Source organism: Moschus berezovskii, chromosome 8, assembly GCF_049115385.1.
Source record: "Moschus berezovskii isolate FMDL1 chromosome 8, NW_MosBer_1.0, whole genome shotgun sequence".
NCBI lineage: Eukaryota > Metazoa > Chordata > Mammalia > Artiodactyla > Moschidae > Moschus > Moschus berezovskii.
In genome coordinates this window covers 42,750,336-42,774,825 of record NC_142467.1, presented here as the reverse complement: position 1 = coordinate 42,774,825, position 24,490 = coordinate 42,750,336, and the positions used below count along the sequence as shown (strand labels likewise).

General features: G+C 39.4%; 1 protein-coding gene across 1 annotated transcript; it reads right to left on the bottom strand.

Annotated features, from left to right (window-relative positions):
• Positions 1-3,476: 3,476 nt before the first annotated feature.
• On the bottom strand, positions 3,477-22,363 carry LOC129558742 (uncharacterized). The gene is made up of 10 exons (XM_088838355.1): positions 22,321-22,363; positions 19,959-20,291; positions 17,142-17,558; positions 16,323-16,460; positions 15,885-16,097; positions 14,762-14,857; positions 11,633-11,688; positions 8,219-8,333; positions 7,334-7,370; positions 3,477-3,495 (listed from the first exon to the last, which is right to left on the bottom strand). Exons 1-10 carry the CDS (start codon positions 22,361-22,363, stop codon positions 3,477-3,479), a joined length of 1,467 nt encoding a protein of 488 aa, XP_088694481.1.
• Between the last annotated feature and the right edge of the window lie 2,127 nt (positions 22,364-24,490).

Genomic DNA, 24,490 nt, shown 5'->3' with positions numbered 1-24,490 from the left:
AGCAGAGACATTACTTTGCCAACAAAGATCCGTCTAGTCAAGGCTATGGTTTTTCCCGTGGTCATGTATGGATGTGAGTGTTGGACTGTGAAGAAAGCTGATCGCCGAAGAATTGATGCTTTTGAACTGTGGTGTTGGAGAAGACTCTTGAGAGTCCCTTGGACTGCAAGGAGTCCAACCAGTCCATTCTAAAGGAGATCAATCCTGAGTGTTCATTGGAAGGACTGATGCTAAAGCTGAAACTGCAATACTTTGGCCACCTCATGCGAAGAGTTGACTCACTGGAAAAGACTCTGTTGCTGGGAAGGAATGGGGGCGGGAGGAGAAGGGGACGACGAAAATGAGATGGCTGGATGGCATCACCGACTCGATGGACATGAGTTTGAGTGAACTCCGGGAGTTGGTGATGGACAGGGAGGCCTGGCGTGCTGTGATTCATGGGGTCATAAAGAGTCGGACACGACTGAGCGACTGAACTGAACTGAACATGTCACTGGAATTACTGCTACACCAATGTATGTGTGGAAATACTTCTAATAGGTGTAAAAAAGTCAGGACAATATTGTAAATCAACTATACTTCATTTAAAAATATATTAAAACTTAGGCATAAAAAATGACCTACTCTAATATCCATGGGGTCGCGAAGAGTCGGACACAACTGAGCGAGCTCACTTTCATGCACTGGAGAAGGCAATGGCAACCCACTCCAATATTCTTGCCTGGAGAATCCCAGGGACGGCAGAGCCTGGTGGGGGCCATCTATGGAGTTGCACAGAGTCGGACACGACTGAAGCAGCTTAGCAGCAGCAGCAGCACTCTAATGTCATTCAATGTTCCTAGTAAGACTTAGAGCTCAGGGATAGTCTCTAATTCTGTGTACCACCTGCTTTCTACTCACCTGCATGTCTTGTTCCACAGAATGCTGCTGGGCGTGCCAGTAGTCATTGTGCTCAGGGGTTTCCAACATTTTGAAAATGCTCAATTAAACAAAGTTAAGCAGATTCCCAGAACCTGTAACATTCCATCACAAAACTTCCGGAAGGAAAGGGAAAATAGAGCATGAATCATAAATTCAAAGGCCCACAAGACACAAAGCAGGTAACAAACATGAGGCTTCAGGCAAGGCAAGGGCTGAGGGATGTGGTGCCATCTAGTAGGGCCCTGACTGCATAGGGATGCCACCCAACGTGTCAGGGCTTTCCTGACAAGTTACAAATCTGGGCTTTAATTTGAAATCTGCATGTTTATGCATATTGTCTTGGATTTTTTTAAAAATGCATTGTAGTTGGAACATAATTTTTTTAAGTCAGATTAATCTGGCCCCATTGGTGAAAACTAGTAAACAATGTTTATCAATATTCTTTGATCATATAACCTTTATTCAGAGGTATTATTTTAATTGCCAAGAATTTAACAAAAGTATAAAAAACATTGCCTTCAAAAACAAGCATCCAGCCCTCATGGACCACTTTGGTGTGAGTAGCTCTGAATGACCCCCAAATTACTAAAGCATGAGTTACTTCAGGGTTTACACAAAGTGAAATTAATCTCCAGTCTTTTAACTGTTCATGTAGAAATGCTTCTAAATGATTAAAATTATACTTACATTTAGCCTTTGTCTAATTCTTCTTAGAAAACCAAATTTTAATTGAGTGGTAAAAAAGAAATATAACACAGATATTGATTCAATATGAAAAAGACCTTTTATCTCTCCAAAACAATTTTAAAAATCAAAGAGGTTTGAGGACAATTTAGCATTTTCTAGAAACTGGTAACACTCTCAAAATATACTATTATATTTGCAAACTCTATTCTCTAAAACAGAAAGCCTCTCTGATACTCCCTCCCTCTCTTTTTCCCTTGTATTTATTTCTGCCCTGCCTCATTCTAAAAATCACAGCCTGCCAGTTGTCAACATAAGCACCTAGAACTGTGGCACTGATGTAGCAAAAATATCATAAACTATATGGCTATTGATTTTCTTCTCCTGCTGTCCTCATGGTCTACTCAATACCATTGCTTCTTCTAACTGCTAAAGCACCATCTTCCTCCCAAAGAAAGCATTTAATGCCTTGTATTTCCAGATCCCTGAGAAACCAAATTTGTCTATAATGGCAAAATCACGCTCACCTCCATTTTTCTATTGGGTAAATAAAAACCTGTACACACCATGATTTGCAACCTTGGGGACCCTAAGCAGTATCACATTTGGAGTCAGTTGATTTAAAAAAAAAAAAAGGACAATCATGAAATGATTGCATGTTAAGTCCTTTAAGTACCAGACTAGATGTCCTGATTCTAAGTTGTATTCAGGTATTCTTGACAGCCTTGGTAACTGAGGTAGAAGTGTTTTTTCCTGTCTTCCCAATGAGAATTCCTGATGGAAAACAGGATTCATGAGGTCTAAAGAGAATGTATAATTCAAAGAAGTATGTTCCATGTTTTAAAGACACCACTGCAATGATCCGGAGAAAGCAATGGCACCCCGCTCCAGTCCTCTTGCCTGGAAAAGCCCATGGACGGAGGAGCCTGGTAGGCTGCAGTCCATGGGGCCGCAAAGAGTCAGACATGGCTCAGTGACTTCACTTTCACTTTTCACTTTCATGCATTGGAGAAGGAAATGGCAACCCACTCCAGTGTTATTGCCTGGTGAATCCCAAGGATGGGGAAGCCTGGTGGGCTGCTGTCTATGGGGTGGCACAGAGTCGGACACGACTGAAGTGACTTAGCAACAGCAGCAGCAGCAGCAGCAGTTGCAATGATCAGTAAGTTTGAGCCAGTTTAGTATAAAAAATTAGGACTCTGTGACAGAGGTTGACTTTACACAGTTGAGCTAGCATCACTGTACCCAGTGTCCCTGACTCATAGGAATGCCATGGGAAACCGACTGAAAAATTGTGCAGCTGACTGAAAGGACTCTGACACGGTATCTGATCACTGTCTTCTACTGTCAAGGGCATAACACTTTAGAATCTGGATGCAGGACTTAGTTTTCAGTAATGTCGACATCGTCTTCTGCTTGGATAGGCTTCAGAGCTGCATTTTTCAAAGCTCCAATGCGAGAATCTTTCAATGGAATCACACTGTAGAATAACATGAGTAAGAGAAAAGAAGATCACTTCTCAAGTATGAGCAGCACATTTGTTTATGTTCATTCAAGCCTGGGTATTTGCATTTCTCAGAGTCCCATTCAAACATCCTATGAAATAAATAGAAGCTTCCAGAATTGTGAATATGAAGTTACAAGAAATTATTTTTAATAAGAAGGTAGAAAGGCACACTTTTTGGTTTCAAAAAACTCACACTGGTCTCTTTCAAGACACTCGTGCAATAGACACAGAAATTTATAATCTAAGAAGACAAATACCACACATCAAATTGAAGTACTAAACCAGGATGCACAGTCTCAAAGATGGCCAGGAAATGGTTTGGCTGGTGTTTTTCTAGATGAGGACTGTGACCCTTCAGCGAATGTTATTTAGTGGTATGTATCCTGTATTTAAGATAAATATAAGTATACAAAATATATAAGTATACAAAAAAAACAAAATGGCTGTCTGAGGAGGCCTTACAAATAGCTGTGAAAAGACAGGAAGTGAAAAGCAAAGGAGAAAAGGAAAGATATACCCATTTGAATTCAGAGTTCCAAAGAATAGCAAAGAGAGATAAGAAAGCCTTCCTCAGTGATCAATGCAAAGAAATAGGGGAAAACAATAGAATGGGAAAGACTAGACATCTCTTCAAGAATATCAGCGATACCAAGGGAACATTTCATGCAAAGATGGGCTCAATAAAGGACAAAAATGGTATGGACCTAACAGAAGCAGAAGATATTAAGAAGAGGTGGCAAGAATACACAGAAGAACTGTACAAAAAAGATTTTCATGACCCAGATAATCACGATGGTGTGATGACTCACCTAGAGCCAGACATCCTGGAATGTGAAGTCAAGTGGGCCTTAGGAAGCATCACTATGAACAAAGCTAGTGGAGGTGATGGAATCCCAGTTGAGCTATTTCAAATCCTGAAAGATGATGCTGTGAAAGTGCTGCACTCAATATGCCAGCAAATTTGGAAAACTCAGCAGTGGCCACAGGACTGGAAAAGTTCAGTCTTCATTCCAATCCCAAAGAATGCTCAAACTACCACACAATTGCACTCATCTCACATGCTAGTAAAGTAATGTTTAAAATCCTCCAAGCCAGGCTTCAGCAATACGTGAACTTCCAGATGTTCAAGCTACTTTTAGAAAAGGCAGAGGAACCAGAGATCAAATTGCCAACATCCGCTGGATCATGGAGAAAGCAAGAGAGTTCCAGAAAAACATCTATTTCTGCTTTATTGACTATGCCAAAGCCTTTGACTGTATGGGTCACAATAAACTGTGGAAAATTCTGAAAGAGATGAGCATACCAGACCACCTGACCTGCCGCTTGAGAAACCGTATGCAGGTCAGGAAGCAACAGTTAGAACTGGACATGGAACAACAGGCTGGTTCCAAATAGGAAAAGGGGTACATCAGGCTGTATATTGTCATCCTGCTTATTTAACTTATATGCAGAGTACATCAAGAGAAACGCTGGGCTGGAGGAAGCACAGCTGGAATCAAGATTGCCAGGAGAAATATCAATAACCTCAGATATGCAGATGACACCACCCTTATGGCAGAAAGTGAAGAAGAACTAAAGAGCCTCTTGATGAAAGTGAAAGAGGAGAGTGAAAAAGTTGGCTTAAAGCTCAACATTCAGAAAACTAAGATCATGGCATCTGGTGCCATCACTTCATGGCAGACAGATGGGGAAACAGTGGAAACAGTGGCTGACTTTATTTTTGGGGGCTCCAAAATCACTGCAGATGGTGACTGCAGCAATGAAATTAAAAGACACTTACTCCTTGGAAGGAAAGTTATGACCAAACTAGACAGCATATTAAAAAGCAGAGACATCACTTTGTCAACAAAGGTCCGTCAAGTTTATGTTTTTTCCAGTGGTCATGTATGGATGTGAGAGTTGGACTATAAAGAAAGCTGAGCACCAAAGAATGGATGCTTTTAAACTGTGGTGTTGGAAAAGACACTTGAGAGTCCCTTGGACTGCAAGGAGATCCAACCAGTCCATCCTGAAGGAGATCAGTCCTAGATATTCATTGGAAGGACTGATGTTGAAGCTGAAACTCCGATACTTTGCCCACCTGATGCAAAGAGCTGACTCATTGGAAAAGACCCTGATGCTGGGAAAGATTGAGGGCAGGAGGAGAAGTGAATGACAGAGGATGATATGGTTGGATGGCATCATTGACTCGACAGACATGGGTTTGGGTGGACTCTGGGAGTTGGTGATGGACAGGGAGGCCTGGCATGCTGCGGTTCATGGGGTCGCAAAGAGCCGGACAGGACTGAGCAACTGAACTGATACAAAATATCAGAGCATATCAGATGCAGTAAAATTGTATTGCTTCACCTAAGCGTGTTCTAGATCACAGAGTCAAAAATCACACCATGCCTTAACAGTCAAAATAGAAAGCCATGGGTTAGGTGAGTTTTATAACATGCATGCTGACACATCGAGAGTACACAAAGGTCATTTGTGGAGTTTTGATATCAATGCTTTTTTAGAAGTTATCTGTAGGCATTATTTTTATTACCTAAGCCTGCACAGAAATTATATGAAATGCACTGAATCGTGACTCAGCTCTGATCTTTAAACAGATTAGTCATACATGTGTGGAAACAGGTTAGGTTCAGCAGCTCAAAATGAGTCAAAGTGATATTGCTGCCCCAAAAATAACATCATGAGTAAATACACCTTTCTGTTTTTGTTTTGTTTGCTTTTCTATATTATACAGCATCTTCCTCAATAAATATTTTCTTTTCTAATTAGGTGATTAGAAACTGAAACTTTAAAGAAGTAAACATTGAAAGAACAAAAATGAACTAACAGGATGTTATCATTCATGATTTTCTGTATGTAGGGAGCACTTATTCTTTCCACTCTTGGAAGCTGACAGTCAAAAACTCCTTAAAGCCTGAGTTTTGGACTCTAAGAGACCTGCTGTCAGGTGTGACCTTGGATGTCACTTAACATCACTAAACTTGTTTTCTAATTTGCAAACTGAGAGTAATACTACTGCCTGTCTCAAAGGTTTATTGCTGTGAAGGGCTTGTCTGCAATAATAAAATCCAGCGTCTATGGAACACTTGCAATATGCTGGAGATTATTCAAGGCATATTTTGTGGACTGGCTCATGTGATTAACTCAGATGTAGGAAAGACTGGATACAAATATCCAATGAAAGAGAACTAAGAATAACGGATGGCAGTTAAAGAGGGATAAATTCAGATTCAAAGAAAGACTTTGCTTAAAGCCCAAGCTGGACCAGATGAAGCAGTTTATTTTGTTGGAAGTAGGCAGTGGTTTCCTACCTTTACAGATGCTTGGAGAAATGACTGCAGGGATGCATACAAAGAAGACTGAATTTTTTATTGGGTGAAGGGGTAAATTTGAAAAAACTGTAAATTGAAATACCAGTGAGGCCAGACGACTAATGTAAATGAACAGAGCAGGCTGGGTACGGAATGATAGGGGATGGAGGGAACCGTTGGGAGCTAGAGGCATGTCCCTACCCACTGCCTTTGCGGGTCTTCAGCCTGGAGGTGTCTTCCTCCAGATTTTTGCAGAGCTGCCTTCTGCTTCTTTGGCGCTTACTCACATAGCCTACTGCCCAGCTCCAGTATTCTCCATGGTATTTCTCTGGAAGTTCTATAGGCCCTGCTTACTTATTTATATGTTTTCTGTCTGTTCTGCTCATCTTTTTGGAATATAATAGAGATTCAACAGACATGCAAAAAACAAAGCACTGAATGAAATCAAATAACAAACTAAACAACCCATTCAAATGATCCCTGAAACAATATCTGCAGTTTAGTTCTCTTGCTCTAAGAGATAAGGTTTAAGGTGTTATTTCTATAGCAGTTTTGACACAATTCCAGAGAAATATAGAGATGCTTGGAGAAGGAAATGGCAACCCACTCCAGTGTTCTTGCCTGGAGAATCCCAGGGACAGAAGAGCCTGGTGGGCTGCTGTCTATGGGGTCGCACAGAGTCGGATACAACTGAAGCGATTTAGCAGCAGCAGCAGCAGAATAGAGATGCTGAAATCATCACTGGAAGGTTGAACAGCAATGGAGGTGCTCTATATACTAGATTTTTCAGGATCCAGAGTATTTAATGGAGAACTCGGAAGGAAAAGAGGAGAGGGACAGAGAAATTTTCCTTATGTTTACTAGAGTAAGAACATCAAAAGGCTTTTTACACAAACCATTTCAAACTTACTGTAGTAGCTCTGCCTTGCTACCCAGGCAAAAATATCCTAAATTGAGGAAAAAATTAAGAGAAAATTAAACATGAAAGCCAAAGGGTTCATGAGATTTTTTTCCAAACCAGTATATTATTACTATTATTATTTTAATATTAGCAAAATCAGTACAGTTCTCAGAGTCTAAAAAGAATTAATTTAGAAGAATATTTTTAAAAAGAAAGAGAAAAAAATCAATCTGGACCCTAACCTGATAACTCCAGGTAACTTCTCTTGAATCTCTAGGAGCCAAATAAGCCCCTTGGTATAAAGTATCTTGTGATTCATAAGTTTAGTGTATTGACCTACATGCCCTAGCTTACTTTAATGCCATTATATTTCACTGAAAAAAAACCCTGAATATTGAGCTTCTCCCATAGATGACAGGTTTTACACACACACACACACACACACACAACTGGTGGAAGGAGACCAGGAGGCGTTGGATAACTGTCATGTGAAACCCTTTGTTCTTCTCCTAGCTCTGAAATCATGTACCCTCCTAATGTGTCTTGAGCTTCTTCTATTAAGTGGGTGTTATAAAACCATCAACAGTTTTACCCCCGATAGGGATAAAAATTTGTTATTGAGGTAAAGGGAAAAGAACAAAATGGGAGGGAACAAATCTTGTATATTACAATGGCTTTTGACTTCCAAATCTCAACTTTACACAACCAATGCTTATTTCTCCGTTTTTAAATTCTCAGAATTTAAATATCATCTTTATGGAACAATAAATTTAAGATAAATTTTTTAAAAAAGGTAAGAACCAAGGAAGTTATGTGAAACTAAATCATGTGGCTCAAGAATACTCCTGTGGGCTCAAGAATATTTCTGAATATTTCAGTACTGAGGTGACTTACTTCTCCTAATCAAGAATGCCACAAACATGAGCAACAATGCCAAAATAGTAACAGAGATTCCAATGTAGACTCCCTTGTTGGTGCTCATCCATGTTTCTTGTGCCAGCGCCGTAACCTACAGAAACATCAGCAGATCAAACACAAAACAGAAAAATAAAACAACCTTGTTAGAGTTATAGGCAGAAAACATTTCAGAAAATAATATACCCAGACACATTATTGTTTATTGGCCCCTGGCTAGTTCTGGATCACGAAGGGTAAGAACAAATGATGTAAAGTTATAGCCTTATAATGAAATTCTAAGACAACTCAAAATTCAAAATGTATTTGGGGGTGGTGGAAATGTTTACATCTTACATCTTACTTGCGGTGGTATTCAGAAAAGGGTACAGATTGGTCAAAACTCAAACTGTGTGCTTCAAATGAGTGTGCTTTATTATTATTATTTACACATATTGTAGAAATAATAAGCTCTTTTCATAAATGATCCTCTTATGATACTAATAAAAAACAATTTTGGTTCCTATATAAGTTGCCATGGTGGTGCTATTTGAATGTGTTCAGTTCCTGAAACTGGCCATTAATTTAAAAACTTTCTTGAACTAGAATTCAAGATTCTATGTCTTTATAAATGGGCATGAAAGTAGCTGCTCAGATTCATGGCTCTGCTTAACAATTAAAATGCTGTGCAATTGGGAAAAAATTCCTAGTGTGAGGGATCATGACTTCCAGGACTAAACCCAAAATATACCAGGCCATCATGCTTGCCTCCTTTACATAGTTTAATTCTAATTCTAAAGATGTCCCACCAGGTAGGTATTTTAACAGAAAGGAAGTGGAAAATCAGAGAAAAAGATTAAGTCTCAAGTCTCCTCCTGCATAAGAGTTTAATCTCTGGAGTCAGAATCCCAGATTAACTTTTATTTAGTTGCTCTGTGACCCTAGAAAGTTATTTAGCCTCTCCAAACCTCTTTTTCTGTCAAATGCAGATTAAATGGGTTCTTGGGCAAGGTACTTCAGGTACCTCCTGATAAACACTAGAGGAATACAGAGGAGGGTGACCTAGCCTCTGAGCTGTCCTTGCCTAAACGGAAAACAGTCGGTGCCTTGGGAGGGAAAAGCTGTGTTATCACCTTACTTGTGGGAGGGAAAGCAGTTAGATGGAACACAGGGTTACAGGAAGCAGTCTTTGCTTGCTTTTTAAAAAATATTATGTTACATAAAAACTGGAAGTTCATTTTAGAGTGTGCAGCTCAGGGTAAAGAAAGGAAAACAAAAATCAACCATAATTTCAACATCCAGAAATAGTTACTATTACCATTTTTCATTACATACTCTTCTAGAATTTTATCTTTCTAGTACTTTTTTTTTCTTTTTTTTTTTATTTATTGGAGGCAAATTACCTTACATTAATATATTGGTTGGTTTTGTCATACACTGACATGAATCCGCCCTGGGTGTACATGTGTTCCCTTTCTTGAACCCCCTTCCCACCTCCCTCTTCCCCATATCCTCCCTCCAGGTCATCCCCGTGCACCAGCCCCAAGCATCCTGTATCATGCGTCGAACCTGGACTGGTGAATCATTTCACATATGATAATATACATGCTACATTGCCATTCTCCCAAATCATCCCACCTTCACCCTCTCCCACAGAGTCCCAACAGACACAGTTACCATATCCAATGTATACTACAGTATATACATCATTTTATTTTGTATCTATAACCTATATATAATGTTTTTTTTCTTTTCATTTTTGGCAATGTTACATGGCATGCGGGATCTTAGTTCCCTATCAGCCATCGAACCTCTACTTACTTCATTGGAGGCATGAAGTCTTAATCATTGGACTGTCAGGGAAGTCCCAATGCTATCTGAAAAGTTAGTTTTTTCATTTAACAATTGACACTGTCTTCCTATGGTATTAATTACACTGCAGTGACAACATTTTTAATGGCAATAAATGGGCATGCTTAATTGATAAGCTATTGATCTCTTATTATTGAACATTTAGTTTGTTTATAACATTTTCATGATTATAAACAGCAGCAATGTATATCTTGTCTTGTACATCTTTATGTATATGTTCATTCTCTCCTTAAGATGCAGCTTAAGTTGACCTACTGGGTGGATATATATGCTGCTTCGTTGCAAGATACCTGGGAAACACCTTGATATCTTCATGGTCAAGACACAAAAGTCCCATGATTGTGCTACCACCTATTGTGAACTTGCTTCTATATTGCTCACATTATATAGAAGAGATTAATTGCTACTAAATATACCTGTCCTGCAGGTAACTGAGGTCAAAACAGTCATCATTCAGAGTGTTTGTTTCTTTTTTTAAACTAGAATAAGTCTGACTGATATGACATTTACATGGTGGCAGTTCTGCTATTTAACAAGCACAAACAAATTCAGCCCATATCCATCAGATCAATCAGTACCCATATCATCAGAGTGATTACAATCTTTCATATCATTCCTACGTGGTAGTGTTCTCATTGTCACTAAGTTATGCAATATAAGGCCATTTGACGTCACATTAACCCCACTTTGCTTGAACTTGAATTTCTCTTACAATGTCCATGCTGCAATTTCTCACCACTTGCAATCAAGATCATTCTCATACCTGAATCTGTTCATGTTTTTTGCTTCTAAGAGTTATTTGCACATAGTGAAAGGAAAGTTGTTTCACCCAAGGAAGCTAAAGTAAAAATGTCACTGATAAATTATTCTAACTTACACACAAAGATGAGGCTTTGATGAACATCATGAGACTATAGTCCCTTGGATTGTTCCCAAGCTAATTGTGGGAAAATTTCAAAAACAAATTACAGAATCACAAAGTTGTAGAAGACCTTAGGACCTTAATACATCCTCAGATTATATATAGAAAGACTCAGCAGTGGCCTCAAAATTTCTCTATAGGAGGAAAATTGGATTGGAAAAGCATATTAGGGGGCCTATGTTTAAGGAACCACACTTTTACTGATATAATATTTTTGGCAGGGATGGACCTCATTCCACTACATCAATTCAAGGCATATTATTTCTCTAACAATGATCTAAGTCTTTCTTGGTACGTAATGTTAAGTCACTATGCCTGAATTAATTCACTCTTTTTTTCTTATTTTCTGGTCAGGAGAAATTCTGTCTTGGGTGTATATGTGTGTCTTGGTAAAACAACACTTTTCAGGTATTTCTAACAAAGTAGTGCATCTATATAGACTTGTAAAATTAACTAAAGTATCCCTATTTAAGAGGCAAATTCTTTTCTTCCTTTATTTTTTAAATTAGAAAGAATCAATCTGTGGACTAGTCTGACAATAATAATCTCTAAATGTAACTTGATTCCAGAAGAGACATATAAGTGAATTAGGCTAATAAAATAGGAAGGAATATGCTTACAGTTTGATTGCTATGCCAATGGGGAGCTGGAGACTGTGTCACAGTGCCATTTCCATCTGCTCAACAAGAAAGAAAATTAATAAGAATTACAAAAAGATATTGAACTTTCCTGCAAACACCAAATATATTTACACTGCCTTCTGGTAATGAAGGGAAAGTTCAATAATCGTGTGGCCTAATGCTGTAGGCATGCCAAGAGTAATACCAAGTTACTAACATTTATTAATTTAAGCAGTAAGGTTGTGCTTCTTAACCATTTTTCATGGACCCTTTGAAAGTGAACCCTTTATTTTTCTCCCTATGGAAAAAAAAATGCATGCTCACAGAAAATTTACTGACAACTTTAGACAAGTCACAGTGACCGATTCTCAGAACTAGGTTAAAAATTACCACGTACAGATAAATAATCAATATTTTCATGGCAGCTCAGAAATTTCCAATGAGTGCTCAGAGGTCATTACACATCCAAAGAGCAGACCACTCTGTTCAAAATGAACATTACATTGGATTTACACTCAAAATCTGAGTGAAATGCACTAATATACCTCAAACAGGTGGCATCCAACTCCTACATTCTATGCCAGTGTTCCCAGACACTGATCCAAAGGTGCTTTAGAAAATATCTTACATCACTCCCAAGGCCAGTATACCTTATACTACCTAAAATCCCAATATAAAAGGATACTATGCCTTAAAGTTTTGAATGTCCAAATTTTAATATTGTTTTGAAATATCTCTTTTGTCACACAGAACATATACTGTTGGCCCTTCTAAGCAATTATAGGTCAAACACAGGATTCTCTCTTTACTGAGTATCTATTATATACAAGCACTTTACATCCTTATACCAATTTTCTTAATCCGAAATTTTAGATAAGGTGCTGAAATGGTTGAAGTTTCCACCTCTACGAAAGGACAAGAGCCTCAGCTCATAACCACCGCACACACTATGTTCCCATCCAATGTAAACTCAGCATGTCTCAGAGATTCCCTTACTACTGACAAAGCTATAAAACCGTCATTTTCTAAATGGTAGTGAAAATGAGCTAATCACATCCCCTTAAATTTTCACACTTTATATTACTGTATCTACAATTTATACATTGCAACACTACTTCTTCAAGAGACAAAAAGAGTATCTACAGTCTAGTCTCTGTGTATGACTTATGTTATAACCTTAAAACCTTAAGCTATAGAATGAGTGATGTAAAAAAATAGCAAGGACTTGAGTCAGATAAAACTTGACTTCAGTGCTGACCTGTCACTTACCAATGTGACCTTGATCAATGTACTTTACATACACATTATATATACATATGCACGTATATACATGTATTTATATTTCTAGCTGAGGTAACCTGGAACTACAAGCTGTTAATAGCATCGGTCTCATAAAGTTGTCACATTAGATGATGCATGTAAGGTGCTTAACACCATATTAAACAAATATCAGGTATCACAATTATGTTGCTATATAACAATAGGAGCAATGGGGAAGGAACACCATGCAATGGATTTTCCAAATATCATGTCCTCATGCCTTACAAACGTAGTGAGGAATGAAACAACTTGCCCATGGGCAGGCAGTTGAATTGGAAGCTGTTTGTCTCCAAAGTAGAATTAAATGTTCTCCTCAGTCTGGCAATGGCAAGAAATAAACCTGCCCTGAAAGAATTAAATGGGATAATATACAACAATTTGCTGGCACATACATCTGAAAAGGTAGGTGCAGGCCATATGAAAACAAAAATTCCTTCTGGACTAAAATTCTTTGCTTTGTGAGGCTTTAGCCCACTAAAGTGTGACTCGGGCACTGTGAGGATTTGGCCAAATGGCCTCAGAGATGCTGCCAAGACAGCAGCAGTCACAGAAGTCGTAGGGACACAGCTGCTCCAATGTCTGTTCCATGCTGGCAAGTCTACCTTGACCAAGTTTTAGTGACATACTTTAGAGAACAATTTCTCATTTTCTACTTTGTTCTTCCCCACAAAAGTATGGGGTACAGTTGCTCCAACTGCTCATACCTGTATTTTTATCTGCTTTCTCTTTTTATGCCAAGAAACAGTTCACACCAAGGATTCCACTTTCAAAACCAAATGTCACTATTAGCTAATTTCAATAAAATTAGTCCCTCTCTGAGTCCCGCTGCATGTCCATTTTCAATTAAGAGCTTCCTTGAATGATTGGCAAGTAGGTCACTCTGGGTGTCTGCTACAGATTAACACCTCCTGAGCAGGATGAATCATACGCACAAGTCTTACAAAGTCTGACCTTGTTTGGATGCTTCACAGGCACATGGACAAATAAGCCAGTTCTGCATTACAAAGGGGTTCACATGTGGCACTCTCCAAATTTACCACCATAGGTAACAGAGTTAGCTGGGAAAGATGACAATTCAATATCATCTTTCTCCATTACAGGACAAACAGACTAATCTTACATCTCAAAAGAATATGCACTTCCCGAAACTAGGGAGAACTGGGAGACTTTTGGAGAGGAATAGCACAGTCCTAGTGGGGCCTGCCTCTTAGGTTCTGGTGTCCATGTCCTCAACCCAATTCAAAGTGTCCATGTGAAATGAAAGCTCGACAAGGCAGCAGGGGAGCCTCCTGGCTTGGTGTAGTTTCTGGGGCTTAGAGGAAGCATAAACAGGTGACCAGTTTGGTCTGAACCATTTTGGATTTAATTGTTTTAAGGCTGTCTCCAGGGAAGTACGCCTAGAAGTAAGTTGAAAGACAAGGCTGATTCATTTTATTTAGATATATGTGGATATGCATGTGGATGGTCCCAAATCATCCAAGCTGCCTATGTCACTCAAATGTACATATTTCTGGGCATTCTAAGTAGCCGTCATAGTTGCCACTCTATCACTTACCTTGTAACTCTGTCCCCAGATCTTTATCTCAAAAGCTTGTAAAAATAAGTAACATTTCCTCCATTTTCCAAAGAATAAAAACAGATTCAAAGAGGGTAATAAGACATTTGATCAAGTTGCATAGCTGAGTGGAATAGCCATTGTTGGCATTCAAGTCATGCTTGTCTTATTTTAGAATATGTGCTCTTAACAATGTGCTAATATTTCTCAAAATTTGAATGCTCCCAGGTGTTCAGGAAAGAAACTGAAGTTACCTGTTGAACAAGAGTGCCACGGTGAGCTGGTTATGTTTGTTTCATACAGGGTAGTAGACTGGGTTTCTGCTGTCTGAGTTGGAGAAGATAAAGAAGCTATAGGAATGACAAGAACAGAAAAATAGTGTTCAATTAGTGGAGGAAAATTTACACCCCCAGGAGTAATAACAAACAAAACTAAATCAGAAATTACCTTTTGACTCTTTCTTAGAAATATATTAATAGATGTCCTTGAGGTATTACCCTGCTATGTAGGCATTTCATTATCATGAATAAATCTGATCTAGATAATGATCTGAGAGCTTAACAACAGAATTATGTCACTTTTTATACTTCTTTTGTTGTTCAGTTGCTAAGTCGTGTCTGACTCTTTGCAACCCCATGACCGCAGCATGCTATGTTTCCCTGTCCTTCTCTGTCTCCTGGAGTTTGCTCAAACTCATGTCCATTGAGTCAGCAATACTATCTAACCATCTCATTCTCTGCCACCTTCTTCTCCTTTTGCCTCAATCTTTCCCAGCATCAGGGTCTTTTCCAATGAGTCAGCTGTTCGCATAAGGTGGCCAAAGTATTGGAACTTCAGCTTTAGCATCAGTCCTGGGGTTGTCATAAGAATTAAGGGGCTTAATAATTATAAAGCAGTTACCATGTTTCCTGACACAGGAAACAGAGTAAGCATTGAAATCTTATCCTCAAGTGTTGGGTTAGGCTTCAAAATGGATTAAATGATCTCTATTCAGAGCTCCTTGTAAGACAGAATCTCATACACTTGGCCCTGTTCTGGCACCTTTATTTTTTCCTCATAATTCTATGTTAAACTGGACTGAATGCACCATCCTTCTAAGATGTCCACGACCAGTGGTCTGGCTTTTTTCTTCTTTTTTGGCTATTAATGATTCCTTTGAATCTAATAAAAACCATAGGTCCATCTCACTCTAAATATGCTTAAAGATACAAACGATGAATATAAGAGGGTACAAGTATTTCACAGATTCTGTGAAGCCAGGTTTGGAAACTTGTTAAGAATCCCTCCCCTAGATTGTACATCTGCCTTAACACTGTGCCCTGGATGGTGTATATCCTCTAGTTTAAAAATTTCTGCACTTAGAAGTACTTTGCTTACCTGGCTGGAGGTGCTTTGTGTGTGCTGGCATTGGAACAGTAGTAGAGGACCTTGCTGTCACTGGAACAGTGGTGACCATCACAGTTGGAGTTGTGGTGTTGATTGTTGTTGGCACAGCAGTGGTGGTGGTTGTTGGAGAAGTGGTGACCATTGTGGTTGGAGTAGTGGTGGTGGTGATGGTTGGAGTTGTGGTGGTGGTTGTTTTGGGGGTAGCAGCATTGGTTGTTGAAATGATGGTAGTCGTTTTTGGAGTAGTAGTAATGGTTGGCTTTCCTGTAGTTTTGGTTGTTCTTGGAGGAGTGGTGGTGGTGGTTGTGATTGTTGGATTCATGGTGGTTGTTTTTGGGGTAGTAGTGGTGGTTGTTGGAATAGTGGTATTCGTTGGAGTAGTAGTAATGGTTGTCTTTCTTGTAGTGGTGGTTGTTCTTAGAGTACTGGTGGTGGTGGTTGTTGGAGTCATGGTTGTTGTTGTTTTGGGGGTAGTAGTGGTGGTTGTTGGAATAGTGGTAGTCGTTGTTGGAGTACTAGTAATGGTTGTCTTTCTTGTAGTGGTGGTTGTTCTTGGAGTGGTGGTGGGGGTTGATGGAGTCATGGTGGTTGTTGTTTTGGGGGTAGTAGTGGTGATTGTTGGAGGAGTGGTAGTCATTGCTGGAGTAGTAGTAATGGTTGTCTTTCTTGTAGTGGTGGTTGTTCTTGGAGTACTGGTGATGGTGGTTTTTGGAGTCGTGGTTGTTTTTTTTGGGGTAGTAGTGGTGGTTGTTGGAATAGTGGTAGTCGTTGGAGTAGTAGTAATGGTTGTCCTTCTTGTAGTGGTGGTTGTTCTTGGAGTAGTGGTGGTGGTGGTTGTGGTTATGGTTGCTGGAGTCGTGGTTGTTGTTGTTTTAGGGGTAGTAGTGGTGGTTGTTGAAGTCATAGTTGTTGTCTTAGGGGTAGTAGTCGTGGTTGTTGGAATAGTGGTAGTCGTTGTTGGAGTAGTAGTAATGGTTGTTTTTCTTGTAGTGGTGGTGGTTCTTGGAGTACTGGTTGTGGCGGTGTTGGTTGTTGGATTTGTGGTGGTTATTATTTTGGGGGTAGTAGTGGTGGTTGTTGGAGGAGTGGTAGTTATTATTGGAGTAGTAGTAATGGTGCTCTTTCTTGTAGTGGTGGTTGTTCTTGGAGTAGTGGTGGTGGTGGTGGTGGTTGTGGTAGGAGTCGTGGTGGTTATTGGAATAGTGGTAGTCGTTGTTGGAGTAGTAGTAATGGTTGTCTTTCTTGAAGTGGTGGTTGTTCTTGGAGTAGTGGTAGTGGTTGTCTTTCTTGTAGTGGTTGTTCTCGGAGTAGTGGTGGTGGTTGTCTTTCTTGTAGTGGTTGTTCTCGGAGTAGTGGTGGTGGTTGTCTTTCTTGTAGTGGTTGTTCTCGGAGTAGTGGTGGTGGTTGTCTTTCTTGTAGTGGTTGTTCTCGGAGTAGTGGTGGTGGTTGTCTTTCTTGTAGTGGTTGTTCTTGGAGTAGTGGTGGTGGTTGTCTTCCTTGTAGTGGTTGTTCTTGGAGTAGTGGTGGTGGTTGTCTTTCTTGTAGTGGTTGTTCTTGGAGTAGTGGTGGTGGTTGTCTTTCTTGTAGTGGTTGTTCTTGGAGTAGTGGTGGTAGTTGTTGTTGTAGTAGTAGTGGTGGTGGTCGTTGTTGTTGTTGTAGGTGGAGCTAGAAATCAACATGAAAGCAAGGATTCATCAAGCAGCAGGAAGCAAGAGACTCGTGCTGGGCCTGTGCACCAACACAGCCAAGGAGACTGTCCCCAGGCAGAACTCAGCACTTATCTCCCATGAACTCATTGGTCAACTAGAATCTGTGACTAAGCAAGGAGTGAAGACATGGTCACAACAAGGCAACACCTGCATTTAAAGGATGATATTTTGGGAGGTGTTGATATTAAAAAATGACACATGGGATTTGTGTTGAAGCACTTTGTAAAGACTAGTCATACATATCAGATTTACATATCTTCCAAAACATCTGTGAGGGAGAGAAAAGTGTCTAGAGCCTGAAGCTGTCTTTTTCCACTTAGCAGTACATGACTAGAACCCAAATAGTAGTTCCCAAGCACTAGGATATTGACCAAGTAAATAACATTCACTTCTGTCAATTCTAAGGGTACCCTCCCAACATATCTGCAACCCAAATGTGGATTAATTCACATCATTAACATACGCTGGATAACAAAGATGCCATATGCCACCTGAGAAGCCCTAAAAACAGTCATAGATAGTATATACATGAATGGATGGGGTTGTGTTCTAACAAACCTTTATTTATTAAAAAAAAAAAAAAACGTTGGTGAGCTTATTTTATAATCTGATCTGGTCCTATGGCTAGAGTATGCTGACCTGGGTCTAACAGTATAGTTAAAGATTTTGAAGAACAGTGCAGTCTCAATCCCCTCCCTTCAGTTTGAAATGAAACCTAAGAAAAAGAGGAAGCAAGAAAATAATCTGATCAAAGGAGGATAACCAGGAGGAAATTTAATCAGCTTGTTTCACTAATGTGTCTTGCTCAGGAGTAAATATTTCCTAAGGAAGAAGCTAGGACACTAAGGCTAGGAAAAGCTGCTGAGGAAGAGCCCTAAGAGAGGGTGAAAGTAAGCTCATTCTGTGTAAAGTGCAAGAAAACTTAAGTAAAGTATTGAGTTGGAGGCAGAGAGTCATTTTGGCTCAGTTATGAACCTGTTTCCCACTGGACAGAGCAGGGACTTTGCAAATATTCATTTATTAAAGAATTTATAAGCACTATAAATGTCCCCTATTAATTTCTGTCTTCCTCCAGACCAATCATATAATTTCACAACTCCAAAAATAATCTCTTCTCCACACACAGCCTCCTGCCCCATGTGTATAGCACCAGCATCTGTTGGCTTTCTTAAATTGCCTCCCAGATGTTTTCCCAGAGTCAGCTATTTTCTGCATCAGAATTGACCTTATTTTACTTGCTGTCATCAAATAAGTTAAGTGTCCTTGATGAAGTTAGGAAAAATTATGAAATTAAAATATCAAGTTCATTTAAACAAAAAAAGAGACCTAACTTATAAAGGCTCTGAGTATTGGGTTCTGTTTTCATTAGAAACTTTAGTGGCAGCATGCTTACTATGAAAGAGCACCAGAGACCAGGAAATTGTTTCGAAGCTACTCCTTTCACCAAGTGGTAAGAAAAACTAAAAAGTCTACATCAAGATAGAAAAACATAAACTTCCCAGACTTTTGGAATTCACAAAATTCTTAAAAGCCAAAAGTGAACAGTTATTGAGATGAAAATGTTCCCATATTACAATAGGGCAATTTTAATTTTTAAACAAGCAATTTAGTGATATGATGTGAGTGAAAGTGAAAGTTACTCAGTTGTGTGCGACTCCATGGACTAGAGAGTTCATGGGATTCTCCAGGCCATAATACTGGAATGGGTAGCCATTCCCTTCTCTAGGGGATCTTCCCAACTCAGGGACTGAACCCAGGTCTCCCATATTGCAGGCTGATTCCTTACCAGCTGAGCCATGATATGGTGTGAATTGTGATTCAAAAAATCCAAGGGTAGAGGGAGGGGATGAAACTATATAGACTCTTTCAATGTATGTGCAACAAAATTGAGTTGACAATTGTCAAAACCAAATGATACATCCATTTGACAGGACCTTATATTATCTGTTTTATATGTGTGAAACTCTCTATGAGTCTTAAAATGTTAAGAAAGAACATTTGAAAATTCTTCAAAAAATGACCTCAGAGAAAAGGTCAGATTTTCAAGAAGAAGAAATTCAGCTCCATAAAAATACTCACTATATCTCAGTGTGGAACAGTGAATGCTTTTTCGTGAACCAACTAGTATTCCTGAAGCACTGCTTCAGGAGAGAGTTTGCCGACTGGGAAGATCCTCTAGCCTATGGTCTTGAATCAAGGTTAGACTTAACACTTCACTCTACACAAATACAAGATATTCAGTTGAAGAGTTATTAGAAACAAGATCATAGGAAACTTTTCTTTTCCTACTAAAACAGAAAACTCTTATCTCTGGGAACCCACAGGAAGTAATCAAAGATGTGGAAGATAAGCTCACCTGGATTGATCCTCAACTCTAGGGTGGTTTTTATGTCATTGAACCACCCTCTCACCTCAATCCGGCAACAATACAAGCCACTGTCAGACACGGCAGCATTGTTTATGGTCAAAGACACATCCCTTCCACCAATATTTCCATTTAGCTGATAACGTCCATTCCTCCGATAGGTGACTCTGTATCCATCAGTCCAGATAATGTTAGTTCCGCACTGTAACCAAGGACATGCCCCTCGGCCCCAACACATGCTTGTGACTTCTCCATTATAGTGGCAGGGTAGAGTGACAGACTGACCCACCACTCCAGTCACTCGATGGTAAGAATTTACACCATCTGTAAATAAAGAGAAACCAGAGCGTGAGGTCTCAAAATTTTAACTTTTATTTTCATTTTGTTCTTTATATAGCATATGTCGTTTGAAATTATCTAACTCTATCTTGAGTTTTTAAATTTAATATATGCATTTTTCTTATAAACATATTCTTTAGCAGTGTTATTATTAACCAGATATATTTGAAGATTAAACATCATATAAACATTCTTTTGTATTCAGGATTACTTCCTACTAGGACAGATTTATGAGAGAAAGTATTAGAATAAAGGGCAGGAATACATTCAGTCTTTTGGTGAATATGATTCAAATTCCTCTCCAAAAGGTTTGAAATAAACGACACTCCAGTAATGTATCAGTGTGTATGCATTTTATCCTGTGTTTGACAGGTATCTGCTTATAAATGTTAATACATACATGTGGTGGCTTTTCCTCTCCCCTAGATTCAATCACTGTCTCAGTTGAAATCTGATTTTAAAACTTTTAAAATTTTGATTTTCAATTTTATTGCAATTTTTAAATGGCTGGCAAAAAATTTCACCTCACAAATCTCTAAGTTAAAGAAAAAATAGCTAATATTCTACTTACAGCACCATTGGCTAGAAGGCAGAAGCCTAGTAAACTCTTTAGAAATCAGTTTTTAGAAAAAAGGGTTTATAATACTCTCAGAAGGAACTGAGGCTTATAATGCGCTTTGTTGTTTTTGTTTAGTTGCTTAGTTGCACTGGACTCTTTGCCACCCCATGGACTGTAGCCCTCCAGACTCCTCTGTTCATGGAATTTCCCAGGCAAGAATACTGGAGTGGGTTGCCATTTCCTTCTCCAGGGGATCTTCCCGACTCTGCAATCAAACCCATGTCTCCTGCATTGGTAGGTGGGTTCTTTACCACTGAGCTACCTGGGAAGCCCATCATGGGATTTAGGATCGATTTTAAAAAATTCAAGCAGGGATCCCTTCTTGTAGTTGATGACTGTCCTGCAATGGAGCACTGTCCAGTTCGCCAGGTGAAACCAAATAATTGGACGATATTCCATTAAATATTAAACTTTACCTTTAAAAGCAAACAGGCAGGAAAACTCTCTCCTGCAGCAGTGGTTTAAAAAACTGTATTGCCAAATGAAGTCTGAGTGGCCCTTAAACGAAATCTGAGATTCAACAACCAGTCATAGTTAGAACCGGGCTGTACGTCTGGGAAATGCTCTGGGAATAAAACACTCATTGCTATATAAAATAGCTTTTATTACTGGGATTCTGATTATATGTAATTTTGCTTAATATCATTTTTGAATTATAAAGGTAATTTATGCTGATTATAGAAATTTGTCACAGAATATAATTTTTAAATGTACTTTTCCTCATATTCCTACCTCTGGAGATTTTTTTTAAACTTACTCCTAAAAATTTCCCTTATCTCATAGAATGTTAAAATATGAGGTAAATTAAATAAGTTTATTAAAAATTAAATTTTTTTATTGACTAAAAAAATTTTTGGCCACATGACACCGCATGTGGGATCTTAGTTCCCCAACCAGGGATAGAACTCGTGCTTCCTGCATTGGAAACACAAAGTTTTAACCACTGGAAAACCAGGGAGGTTAAACAGTCACACGTGGTTAAAAACATCAAAAAGTACAAAATGGTACAATAAAGGACTTGTCTCCTTCCCAGCCATCCCCATTTCCTCTTCCCACCCTCGTCCACGGTTACTCTTTCTTACATGCACTTGAGTAGTTCATGCATACACAACCACCCACCTACTCTTTTTTTTATATTTAAACACAAATGGCAACATAAGCTGTACTGTACTGCAGCATGCCTTATTCACCTACCCGTAGATTTTTTAATTCTTAGAATTTAAACAATTTCTTTGGCTTAAGGTTTCAGCTTGGTTCTGTGCTCACTAGTGGGTCCCATTACCTTCGACAAAGCCCTAGGTGTTAACCTCTACGTTCCTCTACCACACCCACACACCCCCTACACCACCCTCTACATCCTTGGGGTTCCAAAGCACAATCCACCTATTCACTTACCTGGCAGGAGTAGGAGGCCCAGGATGGCTACCCAAGGATGCATTGGCCTGAAGGAAAGAGAAAGCAGACTGCTTGGTGTGGCCCTCAATCAGATGGTCTCAGAACAAGTCTTAATTCTCAGATTGCAACTTCTCCCTTCACCCTTACACGGTGAATCACATAGGCCTGCCTGCTGGAAGAAAGACCACACTTGCAAATGCTTCAGCTCTCTGTCTGCTCCAGGTGACTGACAGCTCTGCCCCTTCCAACAGACAGGCAAAGCTGTCCTCTGAAACAGTCCCTACTTACCCAGCTCCTCTCCTACACTTAGAGTCCAAACTGACTCTAGGTGCTGACGGAGGAGATTAGGGAGCAAACACAAGGAAATGAGAGGAAGCAGGGAACTCCAGAGCAAAGACCAGACTTCCCATGGCAAAGGTACACTTAGCCTTAGCCTTCAAGATGAGTCACCTGGCGTTCTGGTGAGAGGAGGGTACTTCTTCCTTTGTGGTCACAATGGCTAGTCCCCAGCCTTAGTTAAATCATCAAACGTCCACTGAACTAAGAACTGAGAGTTGTGAGTTTCACTTATGGCTCAGGAGACTGCCTCTCAGTTAGCTCTAAGGAACCACGCCCAAGAGGGTTGGAGAGATAAGCTTGTGTGTGATTTTGGAGAAGTACAATCAAACATCTCAGTAGAAAGTTGTTACTAGGTACAAGAAACAAATACCTCAATCAATGCCTTTAGGGTTTTTCCAAGTACAATAAGATGAAACTTGGATTCATAAAATTTTCTCCTGTAAACATCTATCTGAAGGCCTGTTTTACCAGTTTTCCTAGAGCATAGAGTACTTCATTTTGGATCACTGCACAGAATTCCTTTAAGGGTATATTGAGTATCAGTGACTACAGTGGTTAGTGACTTAATTCTTACAGAATAGACAGCAAGGGACATTCCTTAGCTGTCAGTGCCCTCTCATGGTTATAAATTCAATTATGGTTTAGGAGGCAGTTCATGACCATTTTATCCCATAGTGCAGAGTATACCTTTTTCTCAGTCAGGCCAGTATTTTGATGATCTTCAGTGTGTTCTTACTGGACTCAGTTGTGTCTGACTCTGCGACCCCGTGAATCACAGCACACCAGGCCTCCCGGTCCAACACCAACTCCCGGAGTTCACTCAAACTTATGTCCATCGAGTCGGTGATGCCATCCAGCCATCTCATTCTGTTATCTCCTTCTCCTCCTGCCCCCAATCCCTCCAAGCATTAGAGTCTTTTCCAGTGAGTCAACTCTTCGCATGAGGTGGCCAAAGTATTGGAGTTTCAGCTTTAGCATCAGTCCTTCCAATGAACACCCAGGACTGATCTCCTTTAGAATGGACTGATTGGATCTCCTTGCAGTACAAGGGACTAGGCACTGCTAATAGTAGCCAAAAGTCTTTGGACAACATGTCTTTCAAATCTGTTTTGGTCCAGGCAAAATCCCCTGTGTTGCTTCTTCCCAAATGTAGAGCTACACTATTACGATCTTGAGTTCATAAATAAATATATACATGTATAGCTCTTGCTGCTGCTGCTGCTGCTGCTAAGTCACTTCAGTCGTGTCCGACTCTGCAACCCCATAGACGGCAGCCCACCAGACTCCCCTGTCCCTGGGATTCTCCATATTCAAGTTGCCTAGTCATCATTTTTATCAGAGACTTATTCATACATTTTGTAATGCAAGAAATCACAATCTTGTAAAATAAGTAAGTAACATAGTTAGTAGCATTAAAAGGGTCATAAGTAAATATTTAGGCCAAGAGTTTCAGTTAGGTGTGATCCAGTATATTACCAGCTCATCCAACTCAATCTGTCCTGTACAAATCACTATCTTAAAAGTAATGAAATACTTGTATTGTTCACAAGGCATCCAGCCTAATTCCTTAGTGTTATTAGGATGATTATCCTTAGTTTAACTGTTCCCAATGTAAGGGAGCTTTTAAACTTAAATGATTTAAATAATCTGGTGGGAGTCATATAAATCCACCCTGTAACTGAAAGAGGGTCCCTCCTAATAATCAGGAAGTTATATTTGCTGACTGAAATTTAGTTTGTTATTACTGAACTTGAGTAACTTTAAAAGAAAATTCATATTATAGACATGGTCAAAGAAAGCACCATTGATTGGCCAAGTGAGGGAGTCCAAT